This window comes from Neocloeon triangulifer, unplaced genomic scaffold (assembly GCF_031216515.1).
Source record: "Neocloeon triangulifer isolate White Clay Creek 2 clone unplaced genomic scaffold, ASM3121651v1 ptg000012l, whole genome shotgun sequence".
NCBI classification, from domain to species: domain Eukaryota; kingdom Metazoa; phylum Arthropoda; class Insecta; order Ephemeroptera; family Baetidae; genus Neocloeon; species Neocloeon triangulifer.
Genome location: NW_026775554.1, coordinates 15,951,649 through 15,969,538, shown reverse-complemented (window position 1 = coordinate 15,969,538; position 17,890 = coordinate 15,951,649). Strand labels below are relative to the sequence as shown.

The 17,890-nt window shown below is 36.5% G+C and overlaps 1 protein-coding gene across 1 annotated transcript in view; it reads left to right on the top strand.

Moving 5' to 3' along the window:
* Positions 1–997: 997 nt before the first annotated feature.
* The window catches only part of LOC132196540 (uncharacterized), a 60,106-nt gene continuing 43,213 nt past the window's right edge, over positions 998–17,890 (top strand). The window contains exon 1 of the mRNA XM_059619273.1: positions 998–1,397. Coding sequence (XP_059475256.1) covers positions 1,047–1,397 — 351 coding nt within the window. The 5' untranslated portion in view covers positions 998–1,046. The remainder of the gene's footprint in view (positions 1,398–17,890) is intronic.

Here is a 17,890-nt window from a genome sequence, read left to right as displayed (position 1 = left end):
GAAGGAAAATTATTTGTGTTTATTTTTTACCATGTGGAATCCGATTTTTATTTTTAAAGTTATATAAGTAAATATTTTTGTTTACTTAGAAATTTAATCCACTAAAAAAATGTATATGGAGCTAATACTAGTCATGACACACTTTTACATGTGACATTTGAGTGACTCATTTGCGCTTTCCTGCTAAAAATATGCTGAGCAGTGACATAATTATTATATTCATTTTACTCGACTTGCAAAAAGACGACACATGCACTACACAAACGCTTGCCAAAATGAAAATACAAAAACAAAGGCCTCATTGAAAATTTACATTAATATCCTATGGCACGCATACTCATGGGTGAAATAATTAATAATTAGCGCTTGCCTCTGTAGAATTGGAATTGATTAAATGTTTTTTTTTTTTAATTTTTAATTGAGGGCTAGTGTGGGCTAGTGGGGAAAAATCTTCTAAATGATTGAAATGGACCTGCAAAATTTTTGTCCGTGGTCTGCCGATTTGATCCAAGAGTGGTGCAAACAAAATTCTGGCGAATCTATCTAAATTTTATTTTACGGTCAAATTCATTACTGCGTGATAGTTGCCGACCTAAAAAATTTTCCCAAAATATTTTTCCTTTTTAACAATTTTGAGCGAAAAAATGTTAGGTGTTTTTCATCTAGAAAAAGAAGCCAGGTGAAATAACCAGCACTTGAGTAGCAATTTCGCAATTTCGGTTACAAAAGGTTGTGCTTATGAATAAAAAATTAAACGAAAAGCCTGTGCCACTCTGAAGGAAAGTAACGAGCGTGTAACAGGAAAAAGTGCTGCGTCTGTCTGGCAGCTCATCTCGCACCTTCTTCTCCCTTTCATTCATTAAGCGCGCCGTGTTTTGCGCGTGTCCGTCTGCTGCTCCTCAGGAGGTTTCGGTGGACAACGGGCCGCCTCCAGCGCCGACGCCGCCTCCCTCTCCACAGTCTTCACCGCATGTTTGGTCTCACTTGCGTGCCGGCGGCCGAACCGACTAGAGCACAGCGATGCGCGGCTAGTTGGCTCCAAGTGAATGTACGCGCGAGAGAACATGCTGTCAGTGTTTTATCTGTTGGTGCTCTCGGGGGCCGTTCTGCTCGGCGGAGGCGGCGTGGAGGCCTCTCACCACCGCCGCCACCACCACCCCCAGCAAATTCAGCAGGACGAGCCTCCACCTCTGAGACTAAAATTTCCGCACCTGGACCGCGTCCTCGGCCGGTACGAGGCGGAAAAGATGGCCCGTGTGGCCCCCAAGCCGCCTCCGACGGCCGCCCCCGCCACCACCACAACGATGGAACCATCACCGCACAAGGAACTGTGGAAGGCGCGTCAGGCCATCATGTTCAGCACCTTTGACGACGATTACGAGGATGATTATTACACGGTAAGATTTTTTATTTCCATATGGAAAAGACATAAAATAAAGAATTTACAATTTTTATTACTAAATATATATCTGTAAATTACAGAATAGATATAGACTCTAATTTAATGTTTGGCTTGAAAAAAGACAAAAAAGTCCAGCTGAAAATCGTCTGGAATATTCACTGGCAGTCATTTTGGTAGTATGTCTTTTGTCCATAATTATTTTGATTATTTCTATATTTCTCTAAATTGTTACATCGCATTTTGTATCCAATGTATCCCCCTATTTTTCTAATTCACAATGTGTGTGTTTTTTTTAAACAATTTAGAGAGTTTATTAAGTAAACAACAATATCAATTATTGGTACTGAAAAAGTCCACTTAACTTATTTCCATTTATGATCAAACTTAATTTTTCACGTGTAGAACAAGTTTATTCTTGAATATTTTAAAAATTAAATAGTAATCATAATCGTACTTAATGTTACGGAAATTATGGGAACAAATGGCACAATGAGTGAAATCATCAGAAAACTGAATGATTAATTTGGAAATATTTTTTATTGAAAAAATCTCATATTCTTCTGTTTCATATTTGGAATATTTTTAATATATTTTATTATGATAAATGAATCTTATTTAATTATTATAACAATTTCTTGAGATTTTATAATGCTTCTTATTTATTCAAAATTTTCACAGTGAAAAACCGTGTACATTTAAAATTTAACAGGAATTGATAAATGTAAAAGGGAACCTTTTACAGTTGCAAAAAGAAATAATCTGCAATTTATTTGACACAAGTGGCCGTTCTCCACGACTCTTCTCTGCCTGAATTTTGCCGGCAGAAGATAGAAAGAGACATATAATTTCAGCAGCTCGTATATATAGACTCGAGTGAGCAGGCAAAGGCGCCACTCTTCCTCTCGTCACTTTCTCGGTTTGCAAATCTGGAAATATGTACATAAACCGCTCTTTTAATGGGCCCAGTCGAGCTCTTCGACTCGCCGAATCAAAGAAAAGCAGGCAGGAAAATGTGCCGCTGGCGTTTTGCAACTTTTTTTTCATTCGACTCGTTTGACTCGCAAGTAGAGAAAGAAAGACACAGGCGGCGTGTTGATTTATCTTTCAACAACATTAACAAGGTGAGAGGACGCGCGAGTTTGAAAAAAGGCAGTAAGTACGCCGTGTAAGGCCAGCAGAGGTGTCTGCGCTCAAAAAGCTTATCCTGGTCGTGTTTAATGAGGATACATCATGAAGAAGGAGGCTGCAGAGCTGGAAAAGCGGGCGGCGCGAAGTTTAATTATAACCCCATGAGCACGACTGGAATATGTATTATTGTGCAACACTCGTTCTGGAGCGCTCTGCAAAAATACACATTAGGCAAAAGATAAACAGCACACTTCTTCGCCAGCAGCTTCCTTGTTTCCTCCAGCAGTGTGCGGAGAGGGCTATTTATTTTGCGGGCCTTTGTCTCGCGGCGCCCAGCTGGGAGTTGAATCGAAAAGCGATTTGCACTGAAATATGGGTGGGAAATTTCGGTCCACAGATATAACATGCGGGTCTTCAGAGGTCTAATTAGAATTTATGGCTGAGAACCATGCACTGTATACTGTTTGAGGTGTTAAGGATTACCAAATTCAATTTAAGTAAATAATTAATTTTTTGTCAGCATATAATTTGTTTATCTTACAATTAGGATTAGTACTGAAAAATTTCTATTTCCTGAAAAATTTTGTTTTTGTTTTTACTATAATAACAATTTGTAAGTTCTGAAATTGCCTGAAGCAATAAATATAAACGCATGTTTCAAAAATGCATTTTCAGTTTAATAAAAGTTCAAATAATCTTACAATTTTTTTTAAGAGAAGTGATTGAATATGTACAAAACCTAAATTGTTTTTTCCATCACCATTTTTCCTGCTGGAGTCTATTGAAAAGTGATTTTCTGTGATGCTGCTTTGACGAAAGAAAAAAACCAACAAAGAGGAGAACATAATCATTATTATTGAATTTTGTAACCACTCAATTTTAAGTAAACACATTTCTGAAATTTCCTTTTTTTTATATTTTCTGCAAATCTCTTTAAAGTGTTTGAAGTGCGCCAAAAATTTTATCATAGAGTTCATCTCTCTTGAGCCCAACACATTTCATAAAATGCACACAAACATTTTGTGAGGGGTGGATGTGGGGGAGAGTTAGATCAAACCATGCACTAGCATCGTGATGGTTTTTGTGATTCACCGAGAGAATTAAGTGCTGGATTGCTGGCCGAGGCTGTAATAAAACAAATATTTGCCCTCGTCAACCCTTTGGCTATTTAAGACCGGGCGAGCGAGCTTTTAAGCCTCGTAACCGCTTTCGGCTCAGTCGAATCACCAGCCAAGCTTTTGATCGGAATTATTTCCGTTTTTCCTGCTCCAAAGTGGCTCGTGTGCGCCTCAAGTGGCCCCGACAGAGCACAGGCATCCGTTCGCCCTAATCCAGCGTCCATTAATTAAGCGCAATCAGTCTCCGCTCCAAATTATTTCGTCTTGTGCTCACCACCCAAGTATAAATACATTCGCACCAGCCGAACAATCAGAGAGACGTCTGACAGCCGCTGCTTGGGATTTAGATTAATTGCAGCTGGGCGGTATTTGATTGACTTGGCAAATTGCTTGTTTTTATTAGAAAAGAAACTCTCATTAATACTGTATACCAAAGCTCAATTTCACAAAGTCAAGAAGGAACTTTGCATAATTAATGAGCATGTATTAAAATGTGATGAGAAAAAAATAAATATTCAAAAAGATTTATTTAATTAAAAAAATACATTATAAATAAAATTTTGCCCAAGAAAATTGAGTTTTTGTTTTAATAATTTTATGGAAGAATCAATCAATTATTTTTGATATCGTTATTAAATATTGTAGAATGATAGAAAATATTTAAATAATGAAAAACCTAATGTATAAATATTGTAATATTGTGCAAAAGAACATGCCTCATGCATGTTAATATGTCATAAATGTCATATCTAAATGCATTTGTTGCGTAATTTTCAATGTAGCTTGCGGCTGTTGATGATTCCGAAATTTCATTTTCCCTTCACGGCCAACATAATAATATCAACGGTTGGGAGAAGAATGATTTGTGTGTAGAAGTTGTAAACAAAATAAACGATGGGAAAATTTAGTTTTTGCAGCTTATTCCGTATTCATAAGTTTCTCAACTTTTTGAGATGCGAGAATTTACAGATTGAAAATTTTAATAAAATTTAAGAGGGTTTTCCCCTTGTATCATGAATATTTGTATTGGCAAAAGCTGTTTATAGACATTAAGAGCAGCATTTTATTTTTTATATCTTTTCTTGCCGTTATGTAATTGTTTATTAATATTACAAGATGATATAATATAAATTTACCAAAAATTCCCAGATGCGGTTTTCCTTAACGTTCGTTAACTCCCCGCAACGTGATTCAGAGTTCAGAGAAATTGCAACACATCATATTTATATGGTCACAGCAGCACTAGTTTCCCCGGCAAGAATAAATTATTATTAGCGAGAGAAGCGTGTTTAATTATCACCCGAGTTGAGTAGCAGTATTTCTCGTCTCTAATACGGTCGTGTGTAACACGCGCTCGCCGCTGTTTAATAATATAAGCAGCGCGAAACAATTTGTTATATACGTGCCGCGGCGCTCGGCCGTAAAAACCAACAGTGATCACCATTAATAATTGAGGATTTAATTAAAAGCGCCTTGCATCACAACCAAAAGTGATGGCTTGATTAAAACTTTAATTTTAATTCACGGCTTTGACGAAATTGCCCCACAGCCCTTCCTTCTCTGAATTATTACATTTTCACTGCTCTTTTTATAACGAGGTGAAATTAAGTTGCCTTCATTCGGGTGAGGGAATTTAGTCCGAGGGAAGTGGTGAAAAAACATTTTTCTTTCCTCGAAAATCAATATCTAAACAAATTAACACTGAAGCAAAAAAATGTTTCTTTGGCTCAAATTTTATTTCCTCGCGTGCGCCGAATGGGGAGTTTCAAGAGGGTGCGTTATGATATTTAGTGAGGGCCGCAGGGCGACTTCTCCTTGCTGCGCTGCTCTCTTTTTCATATCAAAAGCGTGTTTTTTCCACTCTCATTCTGCTCTGGCTGGCGTTGGAGAGCGAAGAAAAGCAAAGCGCGGCGGCTAAAGAAACAACGCGCAGCCCAAAGATAAAAAACGGTTTGTTTGCGGGAATACTATGGGAATGAGCGCGCGACGTTGGCCCAGTCGAAAAACCAAATAAATAAAAACTGCTCGCAGCACAGAACAAAAACCAACAAGGGCGCACATCCCCGGCTCATTTGCACCTTGCATGACCGCCTCTGGATCCCACACGATTTTGGTTTTTACCTGCAGGCGTGAAAAAAGAAAAGAAAAAGGTCCTGCTCTCGAAAAGGTTGCACGCAGCTTCAATAAAATGAATGGGGATGAATCTGGACTAAAGATTTTTATAGGTCCACGCACAAAAACTGTCCACATCTCAAACAGAATTTTTAATAAACGGAATGTTTTAACTTTTAAATATTTTATTGTTGTAATAAATATTTTGGATCAGTTGGAAGAATTATTTGTCGATATAAAATTTTTTAAATAGAATAATTATAATTTAAAGTTAAAAAAATTAGGTTAAAACTAACGAAGGAATAAAATAGCACATCAAAATTTCTTGTCGTAAAGATTTTGAAAATAAAAATTATTTAATGCATTAAGTCTTCTTTCTTTATTGTAAAGATTTTAATAATTGAGAAATGATCAATAACTGATGGAATTAAATTCGTATCAAAAATATAAATCCAAAGCTGAATATTTTATAACGTTTACAGAGATGCAATACAATATATAATCAATTGATTCCAAATATCTTTGCATTCACAAATGACTTGGCTACGTTCGTTTGATTTGAAATTCATAATTCTTTGTTTAATGCAGCTTAATGAATTTTATAAAAATGAATATTGCTGCAAAGCAAAATCAAACTTATGTCAATCAAAATAAATGTACTTCATAAATGAAGCTGTTAGGTGATATTATGAGAGTTATTCTATTAGTTTTAAGCAGATTTCAAAATTTTCTAATTTTATTCTACTGATTCATCTAATCTAGAAAGAACAATTATCTTTATTTTTAAGAGTCATTTTTAATATTTATCTAATATATCCAACTAGTAGTTTGTTTAATTCTCTATTCTTTAGTTCATTTTAGTTCTCTCCAATTATTTAAATTTCAAAACGTTTCACGTAAAAAAAATTCATAAATTTACCATGAAAGTTTCAACTTACAAAATATATAGAGCACTCTTCTTCGACCATGACTTCCTTGCAATGGGCTTTGCAGTTCAAAGAGCAAGTGAGAAATTTTGCAAAAGAGCAGTGTCGACGGAAGAAAGCATCGTTGTGCCTTTTCTTACCCCTTAATGGTCGTCCGCTCGTGCCAAAAGTGCAACCAGCGATACATAATAACTGTGACCGCAGAGTGACTTTCAAGATCAATGGAGCTGTCGGCTGCAGATAAAAAAAGCGTGTCTCCTTGTTTGAAAGAAAGTGACCACACAAGAAGATCGAGACGGCAGGCAAGGGTTAACGAAGCGATATTCACAAAGTGCTGTGTGCGTTGATCGCACGACGCTTTTTTGTGCCGAAATAAAATAATGCGAAAGACCCGAGAAGCAACGCTCTCATTTGCGGTCACGCACTTGCTCTTGTGAAAGGAAAAAAAATCAAAAGGAGGAAAGAAACTTGAGCACCGTAAAGGGGTAGGTTTCAAATCTTGTTTGAAGAAAAGATAAAAGACCGACTATTTTGTCTTGACTTGGCAAAAATGTACTAAAAAATTCTTGTTTTAAATCAAAATTTTATTTTTAAAGAATTATAATTAAGATTTTAATATTATTAAAAATCATTCCTAAAATATATCACTAAATTAAAAAAAATTAAACGCTTTGTCACTAATTCTCTTTATGAAAATATTATTTTTTCCATTGAAAAGTAGGTTGCTATGAATAGAAACAACACCGGTGTTACGCGTCAAAACACATTAGTCCGCGTTTACCGCACAATGTTTACGCACACATTCACATTTGCCAGCGATCATTTCTGAGAAGTGTTCGCGGTCTGCGCCATTCTTTTTGCACCCCCAGCCAACCCCCAATTAGGGATTGACAGGTGAAAAGCGCCGCGCCTTTTGTGCCCGCACCGTCCTGATGAGGCCTGTCAGTCGGCGTGTACAATTATTCCGATACACGAAAGAGCGGCGGAGCTCGGGTTTCAGCAAAACTATACAGGCCCGCATTGCGCCCCCCGAAAAGAGCTAGCTGGGGTCCCACGAGAGGGAGAGATAGATCGAGAGAGAGGAACAAGCAAGCGTGTTGCGGAACTTGAATCAGCACTCCCTGATGCGGGGTTAATTGATTCCCTGTGTTCGTGCGATCTCTCCCGATGAGATTTGCTCCGAGGCTGCTCCTGAGGGAGATGGAATGGTATACAAACTCTACTTATTAAAGTGGAAAAGTATAGACTTTAGATCTTTCAACTTGTCCTTACAGTTATTTTAAGACGGAAAATACGTCAGTTGTTTTTCTTTAATTAAATAAACAATTTCAACAGTTGAAGCATTGATATAATCTATAATCTTATCCTAGATTTAATATTTTGTCCAAAAACACAATCTACAGCGTTCTTGGTACGAAAATTTTACTCTTAAAAATTATTTTTATCAATAGAAATGATAGTTTTCTAGAAACTGTATCTCATTCCAAAAACTCTGGACAAGACTCAAATTTTTAAGTGGAGGCTATAAATATTACAGAAGATGTCCCCTTTGGTGTTAATTTGATGTTTGGTGCGAGCGCACTCTTTTAAAATTCGAAGCAACTTTTTATGATTTGATGCGAGTAAAAAGTGTGTGTACGCGACCGTAAAATATAATTTATGATCACGTTGGCCGACGTAAATGTATATAAAAAAGCACATCTGCATTGCCGCGGAAAAGGACCAAAGGTTAGCAAGTTCTAAAAAGTTATAAAAGGAAGCGAGTGATGTACCAGGCGTATAGGCAAAAGAGTCTCTTTATTAGAAATTGATAAGGCATATATTCGAGAGTGAGGTCAGCTTTGACCTCGCCGGGCATATTTTTATATTTACTTATTCATTTACGAGAGAGCAGCGTGTTTGTGCAATCGTAACATTATTTTGTATTCATTTTTTACTATACCCGCCTGGCCGTGGAGGAGCTTTACGATTATTGCTCGAATTATTTTATTCGAGTTCTGCCGGCCGCAGAATGGAACTTTTGCTGATATGGGATTAAAGTTGAAGCGAGATTGCGAGCTCCAAGCGCAGGTCAGATGAATTTTTGCACGCCCAGTTTAATTACCTCCATTAGGCGGGCTAATGGCGCCCAAGATAGCGGAGGGACACAAGCCCGGCTGAACGGCTTTGACTGATCAAAAGTGCTTCTATGGACCCCCTAACTAATGACACTGTAAAATTTAATTATTCGCCTGCTTTTGCTGGTGTTGCTTGTTGCCCCACATAGCACCAGATTGGCAGTTTGATTTCTCTGCAGTGGATGCTGGTTTTGGAGACTTGTGCTGTTGAATCGAGGCCAAATGCCCCACATTGGAATGGCTTCCTAGGGATTAATTTCCACCCGATTATCTTACTCTGAAAGTCCACAAGGTGGGTTTTTCTCTTCCTCTCCCGACTCTTATTTTGCTGTTCAAAGAGACTTTTCCAATTATCATATTTCATTTCGGCAAGAGGGGATTGAGATTAAATGCTTAAATTTAAACTTTGCAAATAAAAGAAGAGTAATAGGAAGTTCAAAAGTACTCGAAGACTTTTTTTAATTTCAACCATATTTTACTTCAAGAGTGCAAAAAAACTGTATGTATAAAATCTGGATTTTATTCTATATGTTTTGATTTTGGGAGGTGAAGTTTTTATTTATATGATTTATTTTTAGGTTAAAATTTAAAAGAAAATTTCTCGCCACGAAAAAGCAGGTTTTTATTGATTCCTTGATTGAAAATAATAGTTCAATGGTTAAAATAAGAAAATTCAATAAGAAAAGATGTAGTGACATTATCTTATTACTTCATGAAATCCACCTCGAGTGTTACCCTTCAATTTTATTACTTTTATCTTATTATTATAATTTTTTTTTGAAACTTTAAGATTACTTACAATTTTATGTCAGAAAAAAAGATCTCTCAGTGAACGGAAAGTTTTCAAATAAACTACAGAAGCCCATAAATTTTCTTTAAGTAGCACTAAAATGATCGATTCATTTACTGGGTCAAGTTGGGATAAAAAAACGGAAACTCCTCTCACATAATTTTTTACGACCTGCCCATTAGCACCCACCGCATTCAATAGCAAAACCCGCTATGTACAAGGAAAAACTTAACTAATTATTCCTCTCCAAAATCTAAATAGCTCTCCATAAAGCAGCCGAATGACACAAACTTTTTGCAGTGGGCGAAATTTCCTCTCCGCCGGTCGTTAATTCTTATAACAAAAAGGAAAAGCGCAGCGCTTTTGTTTTGTATAAACACACTCTCTGATCCGCTCGTTTATCAAGCGGAGCTTTTCTCTCTCTTTCGCTGCCCAGCTATTTTGCTGGGTTGATTTTATTTGTGCGACAGCGTATTAAGTGCGTTTTTCTTCAGACAAACATACATCGGCATATATCACACCTTTATTGCCTCCGCACCTGCTGCTAGATATTTAACTGCCGTTTTATAGCCTTGCTTGATATCACACCTAACGAATCGAATCTAGATCTTTTGGGTGGCGTGCTTGTCTTTCGCGATTCTGATTACTTATTAAAAAAAAATTTTGCTTCGATCGTGAGAGCTGCTCATAAAATGTGCAGTTATTTTGACAGTGACATGAAAATTAATTGAGAATTATGTTATACCAGGAGCTGTTACTTTTTCGTGAATAGATATATGATTTTATTGGGTCACAAATTGGGGTTTGATTCCATATATATTATAAATATATGTTATCACTGTTATCATAACAGGAATCTATATAGTTTAAATCCTATAGGATATTGTAAGATTTTTTTTAAATATGTATTCAACCTTCAAAAATATAATGAATAATAAATTATTTATAATATTTGTTTCAAACAAATCTTTACAATGATAATATGAAATGATGTGGATATATATTTAAAAATTTTAATTATTTTAGTTTCTTATACCTATACTTATTAATATTCATTACATTATTAATACTTGTAAAATCAATTATTTGAAAATTTTTATAGTTATTAAAATTAAAGGAAACAAATAATGCATAACATAATAAATGTAAATAATGTGAAAATAAATTAATAAAAATGTGTTTTTAATTAATACAATATTGTTAAATGTTATTTTTTCAATATATTATTGAATCTTTTAATCCTTTTTCATATGATTTATATTGAGAATAAATATTCATAAAAATGAGCAAAAATTGTAGCTTCCCTTTTCTTTTGCAAATAGCATATTGATGTTCTGCAGCAACTTTTTATTCTGAGCTATGTGATCAGCGCATAATCAAAAGTTTCATAATAATAAGTTATATGCCAAAGCATCCCGGTCGATCTTCATGATCCCGAAGAAGTTTATTCTTTATTGTACCCCATGCGTGCGTCTTTCAGGGGGCGGCAAATTGTTGGAGCGGCGCACAATGAGGCATGGGCGCGCGTTTTACTATGGCGATATTTTTGGATTACACAACGCACGCTGGATCAAAATAAGCCATAAAGTGGCATTAACTTTTGATTAAGGGAAATCAAGATTCATTTTTCATCTCGGACAAGAATTCGGGGGTGGTATGAGTCAGGCTCAGCAAGAGCGCTACTTTGTTTCTCTTTGGTGCCGGATTTGGTGGAGAAAAGAGCAGAAGTTGCGTTCGAATTGGGGGGCCAGATGATATATTTATTATTTTTATTCCTCTTGTCCAAATCTCTCTCTCCGCGAGCGTTGATAAAATACATGTTAAAAAAGAAGAGAGGAATGAGAGTTTGTATGCTGCTGTCTCTCGCTTTTGGTGCTGGGGGAGAGAAAAGAGCAGAACCATTTAGGGAATCGCTCAAGCCGAGGACAAGTGATGGGGATCTTTAATCTCCCGCTCATGATTTGTGACTGATTTGACAACATTATTAAAGGCAAACAAATCCAACATGTCCTTCCGCTTTTTCTCATTTCAAGCAGTTGGGAAAACATTCACAAGGGCTAAATTTGTACATATTTTCGTGTTTTACAAGGACTGAAAGTAAATAAAAAACCCAATTCAATTATTTTCATGGCATATTTAAATTTAGTGCCTCAACATTTATAATGCGGGTTTTTTAAGTGGAATTATATTTAATTTAAAACCCTGCCTGGATATTTAAAACAACTTCACTTATTCGCTCTAATTACCAGCAGCAGTGGAAAACTGGGGTTAATATTATTAAGTACTGGATCAAACCACTTTTACGAGCTCCATTTGCAAGACTTGCCAAAATGCGCCAACCGCGAGCAAACACATTAAGTGATGTCATCTCTATAAAAGAGTCAGGCAAAAAGTACACACCAGAAAATAAACGCAATCTTTGACAGCCAGAATAGACGTTAGCCGGCATAAATTAAAATTAAAATAGAAGGACCCCTTAAACTGCTTGTCGACGCATAAATAATTATTTATTTTTATATGCATCCAATAAAAAGGAGCAATTAATTACGTCTTCTCGCTCTTCTTTTGCCACTGATAAAATGAACGTCGATACACAGCTCGAGAGGGATAAAAAAAATATAAATTGTCTCTCGCCGATTCTGAGAATCAATGGGCGCAATCCGAGCTGAGCATGTGAGGCCGCGATAAGACATAAACACTCGCGCACTTTTTCTCACTTGTCGACCTTTTATGCTTGACCCTTTTGACCACAGCAGCAAACTTGACACAAAGCCTGTTTAATTGTGCGGCTGACAAGCAGAGATCTACAGATAATTCCTCTGCTTAATTAAGAAATGTTTTTCACTCCCGAGATGGAGTGAGAAGTTAGAAAATGCAAATTCGTAGATTAATTCAATAAATAAAAATAATCCTCATCGAACAAGTTGTGTTCAGTTTTTTTTTGGCACCGCCAGAGACTTGATTAATATAAATGTTCCACAGGAGGAATGCTTTAATTACACGTTCGGCTTTAAATAAATAAATTCTTTCAGGGTCTTCAAGAGAGCTGCACGAAAGAATAAAACTGAAACTGGTTTTGTTACCAACTTGAAAAACCCATTGGTTGCAAATTTTTTCCCCATTTTCTGGAATTCGAATTTAATTACTTTAAAACTCAAGAGTTGGCATCGTCTCCGTTAATCAGGAATTTCATGATGTTTGTCGCAAAACAAATTCTCTGACTGAAACTCGGCTCCAGCAAATGAGAAAGGCGCGCGTTGAAATTAATTGTATCTCTCACTCGTATACATTTGCGTTCGCAAGTGGAAATTGGATTTCAACGCTGTTCCCTTTGCAGCCGCGAGCACTGCGGTCGCTGAAAAGCCTCTCTTCGGTCGCAATTCATCAAGAAGTTGCAATCCGAGAGTGTCAATTTGGACTGAGAACTAAATTCTCAGCGCTATAGGGGATTTTAAGTGTTAATCCGGAGAGAGAAACGATCTGCGAGAGATGCTGCCAGTGCTGCGGCTCAGTCATTTGGCACCGCAATTAATCACCTCGGGCTTGATACGTTTATAAATTGTTGCTCGGATCCGTTTAAAAAGGGGCACGTGCTCTGCGGGGTGAACGCCACCCCCGGTCCCTCTCTCACTTGGCTCCATGCCCAGTGATAACAAAGCGTCGCTGCGGGAATCCTGGTCGCGCATATTTCGGCGAAATTCGACACAGAAAAAAATTACTTTGAGCGCAATTTTTCCGCTGAAAAATCGCTTTCCCAGTGCGGCACTTGCCAATCTGCCAGGCACCGCTTTTTAACTGGAAAATATAGCTTTTGACGAGGCGCATACACTCAATTTTGGTTGCGGGTGTTTTGATTGCAATTGACAATGAACGCTGAAGTGGATGTCACAAAATACCACATAGCGGCAAACAGCTGCAAAAAGCACCTCTGCTTTTACGACACAATTGTAATTTGAGTGGAAACTCATGTACTGATATTTTCATTTCAAAATGCAAGCGGATTTCTTCATTATAATTGACATTTTCGCTAAATTTTACAAAACACGCAGCTCGAAGAAAAAAAATGAACAAAATTTACTATATGACATATGACATACGATTTGTTTTCCCATATTTGAAACATAAAAATGGTAGTATTGGTCCAAAAGCGAGTACTTTTTATTTTTCTGATGTAAAAAAATCATTACAAATGCGTTCACTCAGGGATAAGAAAGCAAAAGGAAACTAAAATGGAATATATAATTAATATAACTAATTTGATTTGAAGGGTACAAACAAGATAGCGTCCCATCCAGAATAGCTGAATTTTGCCCATTTAATTATACTAAGTTGAAATAAATTCAATTCTATGTTTTGTTTATCTGGATGATAAACAAAGGTTCCATCAAAATATTTTTGAATATAACAGTTCCCCCTAAATCTAGGATTTCCAAGCAGTTTAAAAAAAATCACCAATACTTATTACCTAATTCTTTTCAAACACAATCTGTCGACCCGAAGCCTTACATAATAAGCGCACACATTTTAAGTAATTAATATGCGTAAGGATACGTTTCAGGGAAACGGATGCTTCCTTCAAAACACACGTGGGCTTGAATTTTTGTTTTGTTTTAGGTTAATACTCTCAACAGGAAGCTGCTCACCATATCAGAGAGAGTTCATCGATTAAATGCGTTTGTGTCCGCGCATTTTTTCCTTCCAAAAATAAACCCAGAAAAAAAACAATTTTTAATAAATTAAAAGAGTAACTTTATAAACCTCTAAATAATTAGATTAAAGTAACTCGAACATTGTGTATTGATCCGTATCCGAATAATTCTCGTGGCATCTGCTGAAGATAGTAAAAGATATTGCGCGCGTGAGAATTATTGGAATGCAGCCCCAAATCCGATCATCCCCTGTGTGGTTGTCCGGTCACGGCGGCCCACCTGACCGTTCACAAGCGCAGCGGCGGGATCAATGTCGATCGTCAATTTTCCTTTCAAAGGCCTCATTTTTCATGTTTTGTTGTGCCGACTGGGCATTGAGTAAATATCGGGTTTCGGGAGGGAATCGCCTCAGCTGCCGGTGCGAATCTGTTTGGCAAATACGGTGGCCCGGGCGCAAAGTCTAGCCTTTTGCCAGCTAGAGAGTGGTGTTATGACGCGGGCAGTGAGCAAAATTGATGCCCTTATTTGGTGCCATAACCTTGATTACGACACCTGACCGAAGGCGAGAAGGATTCATTCAAATCACGCCTGGCTGCACGTCCTTTTGTTTGAACAAAAATTAATTTTCGAAATCGCCAAAATTTCTACAGAAAACTAGTTCGATTTTTTTTTTCAAGACACGGAGCTAATAAGAAAATAATAAAAATAAAATATGCTGGAAAATGAAAGCTGCGTTATTATTTTAAAAATTCTAGAAATAAGAAAAAGAAGCTGTATTCGACGAATCGGAGGTTTTTTTGTTGTCAATTTTTAGTGCAATTGTATTGGGAAGGAATTATATAATTTATTTTTGATAGCTGAACTTAATATAATTATATTTCTTTTGACACTGCAAATCTTAATAAGAAAATGAATTTTTTTTTCCTTGGTCGTTTGATATTTAATTCCCTTTTTTGTGCCCTTATGTGAAATTCCTTAGAAAATTGAAAGTTTTTATATCCTTATCTGAACCATTCACACTAAATTGCAGTGTAAAAAAGTAGCATCTTGCTTTCGCTCTATCCCCTCGAGGGCTGTGCACGCATTCAAACTTTTTTCAGCGCCGAATGCATCCAACGACGTCGTATAGCCTCCAAGATAAGAGGGTTGTTTGATTGTTTGAAATGATGATGTTGCCGACGACACGTATATAAAATATGAGCTGTGCTGCATGTGATGCGCCATAAAATAAAACGCATCTCTCGGCCCCAACACAAAAGAGAGGAAAACTGCAGAGCAAACTAACTACACAACTAAGCGGCTAACTAGCTATCTCTGGCTAATAAACACACAAAGCACACACCCATGTTCCGACGCGGGGCGAGGGCTAATTTTTATTGTTTCTCTTCCGAGAGGTTTACAGATCTAATTGAATTTGCCTCGTGCTAGATGAGGTCCAACTACAGAATGCCTCTCTGTGCAATAAAATTTACAGCCCGGGTTCTAGATTTTAGTTATTCCATTAAAATATTAATAAGATTGACTGTTGGAGCATCCATTATAATGTGTTCAAATAAATGATGAAAATTTTTCAATCACATAAAATTATGCTTCATTTTCAACATGTCGTTAAATGTCTATTATGGTACTTGCACCAGTGGTCGCACTGTATGCTTTGTCGCACACGCGGCTGCGCAGCCCATTTACCAAAATGGCTTATGGGCCGCGCAGCCGTGTGTGCGACAAAGCGTACAGTGCGACCACTGGTGCAAGTACCATACACATGACGCATGAAGGCTGAATTAACATATATGTTCAATGTAACTTAGGCAATGATACCAATCGATTCATAATATTTCATAATAATTTTAAATCATTACAAGTTATTTTTTATAGAATATATGTATTAAAACTCTTAAATTAAAAAGTAAAGCAAAAATATTTATAAACAAAAAAAATATAAAATTTCGATTTAGTTTTTTATTTAAATAATGTTAAAAAATTATAGAACATGATGAATAAGATACTTACTCATATTTACTTTTTAGTTTTTTAATAGCATTGATGCAAATTATGATCAAATCTGATTTCAAATAGTTAAGGTTTTTTTAATGTATCAAAGATTTAAAATTTTAAATTATTCAACGTTCTCCAAAAAATAAAAAGAGATAAAAAAAGATTGTCATTTAGATTGTTTTTAATTGATACAATCCACTATTTCCAAAATTGTTTTTGCTTGTGTTGTGACTGTTGTGGCTCTAGCTTTTTATATTATTTTATTTTAGCATTTTTTTTCCTGGCTCGAGTATAAAACTATGTGGAACTTACTATAAATATAAGGGAGTAGGTGCACATCCAAGCTTTTTAGCCCATTAGCAATAAGCCGCGGCGGTCTTCGCTCTGCTGCCCTGCTTCCAGCACCAACTTTTGCCAGCTGCGATAATAACCTGAGAGTGTAATGCACGTCACATGCCAATTACATTGCACAGACGCTCTTGGGCCGCAGCCCAGGCTATTTACCCATCCGACGGTGGCAAATCCTAGTGTACATTCTGGCGGCTCAACCGATCGCTAATCTCCATATAATTGCAATTAGAGCGTGTAATAATTAGGGCACGGATTTCAATTTGAAGATTTTATGAATTCGCACCGTCGAGCAAATAATAATCCACACGGGATTAATTGCTTGATTTTTTTTTGTCCGCACCGTAAATTTCACCACTAGAATTTCAAAATTGCATTACCATCTGAAATTAGTCTAATGCGAGTTGTGATAATGTAGAATGGGGGAGGCGTGCACTTAATAGAACCGCAAATTTGTAATTGCATTTGCATTTTGCACTTGGGGATGTGTGTGGTGCCGGAACAGCTCCTCTGAGATGATCCAGCTATATGGACTGATATGCGCGCGTGGCTCATTTGAATTCCGCCAGCAAAGTTGCATAATTAAATGAGCCGGCAAGTTATTATGAGAGAGGCCCCAGTCCGGCATCAGTTTATTACGCGGCCGGGCCCAGGATCAAGTTTCCCTGGCTCCGGCGTTTCGCGTCGGTCATTTTGTGTTTTCCCTTATCTCGTCCGGGATAAAACTGAATTATCCACCGCGGTATTACCCTTTAGGAGTTTGAGCCCTTAATGTACGCGGTCTCGGCAAAATGACAAACAAGCCCATCTTACCGTTTGATTTTTGCCAGATTTAGGCATTAAAAATTACTTTTTTTCTTTTTACTTATTTGCATCGATTTTTTAATTTTAAATTACATTAGACTTTCACTTCTATGCGACTTTTTTACCGCAGACGTTTAACTACAGAATTAATATTGGTGAACAACTAATTAACACAGATTTATATCGAATTGCAATCAAATTATCTTTTGATTAATTTGTATTACTCAACAAATTATATAAATATTAATTAAAACAAAGAAGGAAGAGCTGTAATGGAAAATAAAAACAAACAATTAATGATTGTAAAATATCGTAAGAATGAAAAAAATGTTATCAAAATAATTTTGTGTAACAAAATTTTACCGTAAATGTAAAATAGTGAATAAATTATGTGACAATTTTAAAGTAAGTCAAAAGTAATACTTAATTTGAATTAAACTTAAAATCGTGTTTATATCATTAATTTTACAGAGGAAAAACAATTTTATGCTGGGCATAAGT